Below are 6,012 nucleotides of genomic sequence, written 5' to 3'. Positions count from 1 at the left end.
ACCCAAAACTCACTGTGCCTGAGTATCTAGTTGCCTTCATGATGAGGGAGTCCCACTGCTCAAACAGTTCAGCCTACAGCAATGACTAAAGTGGCCATGACATCTGGCCATGAGATACTTAGGCATGACTGATTATACTTTCAGCCTGGTGACCTTTTTGGTTTGTGTTTGGCTTTTTGTTTTTTTTAATATTGCCCAAAAGTCAGAATTACCCTCTTTGCAGAGGCAGTGTCAAACCATTCACTGTGTTATCTGTGGGAATTTGAATGGGGCCTCTCCTCCTTTACACTGCAATTTTTAAAATATTTTTCCCCTGAGAATCATCATCTGCCACTTACCTCAGCTTCCTCTGACCGAACACTCCTGAGAGTCTTAAGCACTGGCAGTCTGAACAACAGCTAAGTTTTACAGCTGATTAAGCCCTAAATCAGTGTAAACTATAGAAAAAAGGTATTAAAAAAAGGTATTTAAAATAATAAGACATTGGATTCACCCTGTTGCAAGGATGAGCCAGCAAAAATAAGTAAGACTCTCTTGAGAGACTATTAAGAGATTCTTCTGAAAATTCTTGAACTCACCTGGAAGAACTCGGTGAATAGAGTGGAAATTTCAAGAAGCCTGTGTGCAGGAGAAAAAAGTAATGTAAACAGCAAAATGAGTTAGTCTTGTATTCTTACTGCACCTGTAGGGACGCAATCAATGAGTAGAAACCCTCTGGACACTATTATTGATTTGAAGAAATACAAAACCAAATCAGGTGTTAACATTTAATTTTATTTATAAAAAAATTGTAGAACGTATTAAATACAAACATTTGGAAAAAGCAATCAAGGCTTCGCTAGGATGCCCAGGAAGAGGAAGACAGAGAATCAAGAAGCTTACCAGATTTAGAGGTTTTAAACTAGCAGAAGTAATTGCTATAATTTTTCACTGACATCTTTATAAATGATGGCCATTATAGCAACCAATGTTATTATTGTCCTTTTTAAAAAACAGAGATACGATTTGCCATATCTTCCCATTCAACCACAAAATGCAAGGAAGCAACTTTTTCCAGGTTAAAAAACAGAGTAATAAATACTAATAATGCATTTACCCAGTACCTACATTCTATAACACTAGACATTTGCTTATAATCACACATGGATATCAAGTTTAGCCCCCCCCCCCCAAAAAAAAATTGATTATACATTTCATATCTGGATATCCAATAAGGTGTTATAAACTTTATACAGTTTTCCAGTGAACATCAAAATGAGGACAGTGTTTTGAAGTACAGAAACAAAATAACTGAATGCATCATCTACACTACAAAGGCCAACTACTAAGAGGTGGATTGAGTCTAGTCACGTTCCAGATGGCTGGAAAGTCCTATAAATTGCCACTGAAAGGCTGGTTGGAAGACAAATCATGTCATGTTCTCAGTCTGTGTTAGCTTCTCTCCCTCCCTAAAAGGCTAAAGGTGAGAACTGTAGTTACTCTCTATTCTGCACCTGTGGTAATTAAGGAGTAAACTATAATTCTACTTGCTACATGGACAAACCACATACAAGTTTTCTTGGACTGCTGTTGCTCTTATACTGCTCTTACATCCAGTATGTTCTTATAGATCACTAAACAAGATGCTGAAGCAAGGGACTACAGAAAATACCTCTTACATCTTTTAAAAAAAGAGAAGCACTTTCACTAGCTGACAATATGGCATTCCCTCCGTCTTCGAATTTACCCTGTATCTGCTTTCCAGATGCAGCATAATGCACATTGATGTGGCTATATGGCCCCAAAGCCAAATTCAGCTCTAAAAAAATCCTATTTGTGGGACTGACTCTTTGGGGATAACCAAACTATTTTAAAATAATCAGTAGATTAAATCTTGGACACATGAATATCAACATATGTATGGTATCTCCCATTCTACCTTGTATTTGCGAGAACAGCAAAAAAACCTGCCAACTTACCAGCACTCATAGGATTAACACTGAAAAGACAGGAGTGCCAGGAATGTTATGGGATACACAGTGTCAGCAGCCATCTACAGGATGGATTGGCTGGAAGCCTGCAAGACCATAGGCAGAATTCTTCTGACAAAGCTGCCCTTCAGGGATGGGCTGAAGTTGCCCTACATATCCTACTCTGAATAGAGGGTTGAACAAATGGACCCGCATTCTGATCGTGTGTCAGACCCTGTTACCGAGAAAAATGTTTTCCAATTACCACATCTGCTCTCAGAGCACAGAAGGGACTGCCAATGTGGACACTGTTGGGCTGGAATTCTTAGGCAGTCAATTATTTGCAGATCAGCATCTTCAAGAACAGCTAAACACCTCTCTTACCAGGCAAACACAGAGCAATTGCTGGATATACCAAAGAGGCAGTGGTTCATTTAGCTGCAAGCTTGAAAACAAGGTCAATTCCAGCACTTTTCCCAAATCCAACAATACCCCTTACTGCAACACAGTTATGATTATCCTGCTCCCATCATACTCAGTGCACTTAAAGTACTTTAGGCAACAGTGCAATGAGAACACTGATGCAGGCTTGAACTCAGATGATACAGGCCAGTTCCACCCCATTCCCTTTTTTCCTTTTAGGCAATTGTTGATATGCACGACCCGTATTTCACAAGCCATAACATATTGTTTTTTAAATATTTTACAACAGACATTTAACACCCAGAGTTTACTTGATTCAAAAGCCTTGCTCCCCTCCAAAGAATTCACTGCCACCCAAAGCAAGCAGAAAATCACATGTAGAGGAACCTTGTGAAGAATGGGAGGTCAGAGTACCGAAGAAAATGAAAAGAGACAACAGTCTATCCAGTATGCTGACTGCTTCTCACCCAGTGTTCAGGTTTTAGCATGATATACATCACATTTGAAAAAATGAGGGGTTTGGTTTTGGTTTTCTCACCCAGTGTTCAGGTTTTAGCATGATATACATCACATTTGAACAAATGAGGGGTTTGGTTTTGGTTTTCTATCTTGGTTGCTGGGGAGGTATGTTTTATCTTCTGGAATCTTCAAGAAGAGTGGACCTTCCATTCTCCAAGTCAAAGACAAGAAATCATTATCTTAGCATCAGTGCCACCCCTCGTTACAGCCCTCATTACACCATTATATCAATACGCTGCACAGCATCCCTGCTGACGTGTTTGAAGTTACACTTGAGTGAGGCAATGGCTCCATTCCAGAAACACACAATGTTACCAGGAGCAGAGTATGGCCCCTAGTTTTAACCTAGTTTAAAATATAATTTACAAATACCTTCCTACAAATCTGATCACAGCAAAATATACAGTGGTGTTTAAATGGCAAGAAAGTTGAATTCCAACAACTCAATCTTCAAACCAGTGAGAAATATGGGCAATTTAAAAAAGAAAACAATAAACTTTTCAAACACAGACATTTGTGAAATATACATGCACACGTACACTCACACACACACACGCACCCACCTACTTCACTCAGTGTCAGATTAAGATTACACAAGGCAATTTTCAAGGTTGCATTTACAACCACAATGACAAGAACAGCATTTTTGAGGTAGCTGAAGTCAAAGAGCAAACCACAGCACAAGCAAAGAAACAAGTGCTCGCACTCACACCGAGCCCACTCTTTGGAGACACGTTATCATGTGCGCAGGGGCGTGTGTGGAAGAGGCACGTGTTCCATGGGGAATGAAGTTCAGCGGCACTGGAGACCTGATAGACTGTTCTCCAGAGCAGCTTATGTTAGGAGACCAGATGCACAATTAAGGGACCACGGCTTAAATCACTGCACATCAGCTGAGCTGTGGTAACAGTCTTGGTGCTCTTGGTCTGTGGCAGTTCTACCAACAGCTCTGTGTCACGTGCACTGAAGCAAGTAGGACTGTGGTGGCTGAAGGTGTTATTACTCAGAGCTGTCTGTCCCACTTCTCTCCTAAAAGCTACTGCTGGTAGAAGGGTATGTGTGCCCACATCTCACCTGCTCCAGCTTGCAGCCTAGCATTCAAGTTCAAGCCCACCTCCACAGTATTATTTGCCAATGGACTGTGAACAGGAGCAGCAGACACAGACTTCAGTTCCCTTCTTCAGGTGCAATAACATCTTTGCCACACTAATAGCGCAGAGATGCCAAACTGCCACAGTTTGAATCACCAGACTTCATCTTTCCAAGCCCTTTGCTAGCCTACAACAAGAGGAGTTGAGCTAACCTCACAGCAAATGCCAGGCAACGTGGGCACAAGGGGTAAGAGCTGTGGCTCATGGACAAACTGCCTGAGCCACAGCAACTGGATCCTGTCTCTGGACACGAACAGAGCTTGATCCTGCCCGAATTATAAAACTGTGTGAAACACACTCATACACACGCACACATAATGTCATCAAGAAGCTTTCTATAAATCAATTGTTTGCATGGTTTACTGCTGAAAGTCTTGAAGATGGGATGGAAAACATGGCAAGATGTTTTGCAAAGGTAGAAAGAAAAAATTCGACCTCCTATGATTAGGTCTCTGTTGTGTAGTTGCTGTATGAGAGCGATGGCACAGATGAGAAGTTGTTATTCCACTGTCTTCCTCCAGTAGTCTGATGCAACTCTGCCTGCTCTTTATATTTGCTCAGAAGAGTTTTGGCTTCTTGCAGATCCTGAGAAGAGTTTTCCCCGTATTCTTCTTTCAGCCACTGCCTGAACTGCAGAAATTGAACACACATAAATAGTATGATGAAACAATAACTTCTCCCTGTCCTACAGAATTTCAAGCGCCCTTAAGATTATAAGCAGAAAAGCACTTCAAATACTGCATGTTCTTCAATAGCAGCACAGAACACATAGGCACAGGAAAACATATTTGAAATCACTGAGATGCCTTACATGTCCTAAATGACATATTTGTAGAACAGCAAGGCTGACTAGAGTAATATGGAGTAAGAAAACCTGCTGGGCAAGGAAATCCTGGACTTAACATCTCCCTGTTCCTGCTGCACACATAAACAGTAAGATGAATTAGTGTGGAAACCAATATGATAAGCCAACTTTCCCAAATCACAACAGGCTACAAGAAGGTTCAAGATCAGGAAATTAACTACTACTACAGATGTTTTATCTTGAGCTCACAAACACCACTAGTAAAAAATATACTGTAGATATCCCAAAAGGTACCTGCTAGGAAAAAAAAGTCCAGGAGCATTACAAGCTACAGAATAGGACCCTATTTGTTACTGACATGAATGACTGAACATGGTACATGACAACAGATGTACCAGGTCCAGCTGGAGGTCAATCAAGACCTACATCTTGGTATGAGAGTAGCCAGATGTAAATGCCAAGAAAAGAATCGAGCAATGGCACAGCAGTAATGTTGGGATCTTTTCCCTGGCCTTTTCCTCAGCTTGCACCAATTTCCAGCTCAGGTGCTCAGAGGCTGAGGCAGTATCTTTGTGTTTGATAACAACAAATTCATTTTTTGTTGCAAGATCACATTTTAAACCCACAATTATTTTTACCACAAGATATCTGCATGCCAACAAGCTCCATAAGTACATATTGTATAACACTCCCCCTCCTTTTCCATGCTTTGGACCTGCCAACTGATAATCACAGCTCACAGGAAAGAGTGGAAATTTCACATGTTCACTTTCTCTATCCACTCAATTTTATAGACCTTGCTCATATTCATATCCTTGTCTGTCACTTCCTTGCCAGCTGAAGAATTTCAATCCATCTAAGGAGAAGTTGAATCCAGCTAAGGAGAATTCCAATTGAGGAACTGTCCAATTCCTGACAATTTTGTTGTGCTCCTCTGCAGAAGCAGTTAGTAAACACAGACCCCAGTTCTTTTGTCCCAGAGGGAATAATATTAATTTTCCAAACCTTAGCCTTCATAGCTTTGTTCTGTTTGGGGGTCATGAACAGCTTAATCCATAAAGAGCATTTACTAGGACATTGGGAGACAAGACCTCATCATAGTTACTCCCGCCCATTCCTAAAAGATTGCAAGGTCCCATGTCAAATCCGAAGTCTCAGGCTACCA

General features: G+C 40.9%; 1 protein-coding gene across 2 annotated transcripts in view; it reads right to left on the bottom strand.

The window, feature by feature from the left end:
• Nucleotides 1-753: 753 nt before the first annotated feature.
• Nucleotides 754-6,012, bottom strand: part of DUSP22 (dual specificity phosphatase 22) — a 44,252-nt gene continuing 38,993 nt past the window's right edge. For both annotated transcript variants that reach the window (XM_071553340.1, XM_071553341.1), the window contains exon 7: nucleotides 754-4,672. In XM_071553340.1, coding sequence (XP_071409441.1) covers nucleotides 4,487-4,672 — 186 coding nt within the window. In that variant the 3' untranslated portion in view covers nucleotides 754-4,486. The remainder of the gene's footprint in view (nucleotides 4,673-6,012) is intronic.

The sequence above is a fragment of the Pithys albifrons genome, chromosome 4, assembly GCF_047495875.1.
Source record: "Pithys albifrons albifrons isolate INPA30051 chromosome 4, PitAlb_v1, whole genome shotgun sequence".
NCBI lineage: Eukaryota > Metazoa > Chordata > Aves > Passeriformes > Thamnophilidae > Pithys > Pithys albifrons.
Note: the sequence above shows the minus strand (reverse complement) of the source record. Positions and strands in the feature narration are given on the sequence as shown.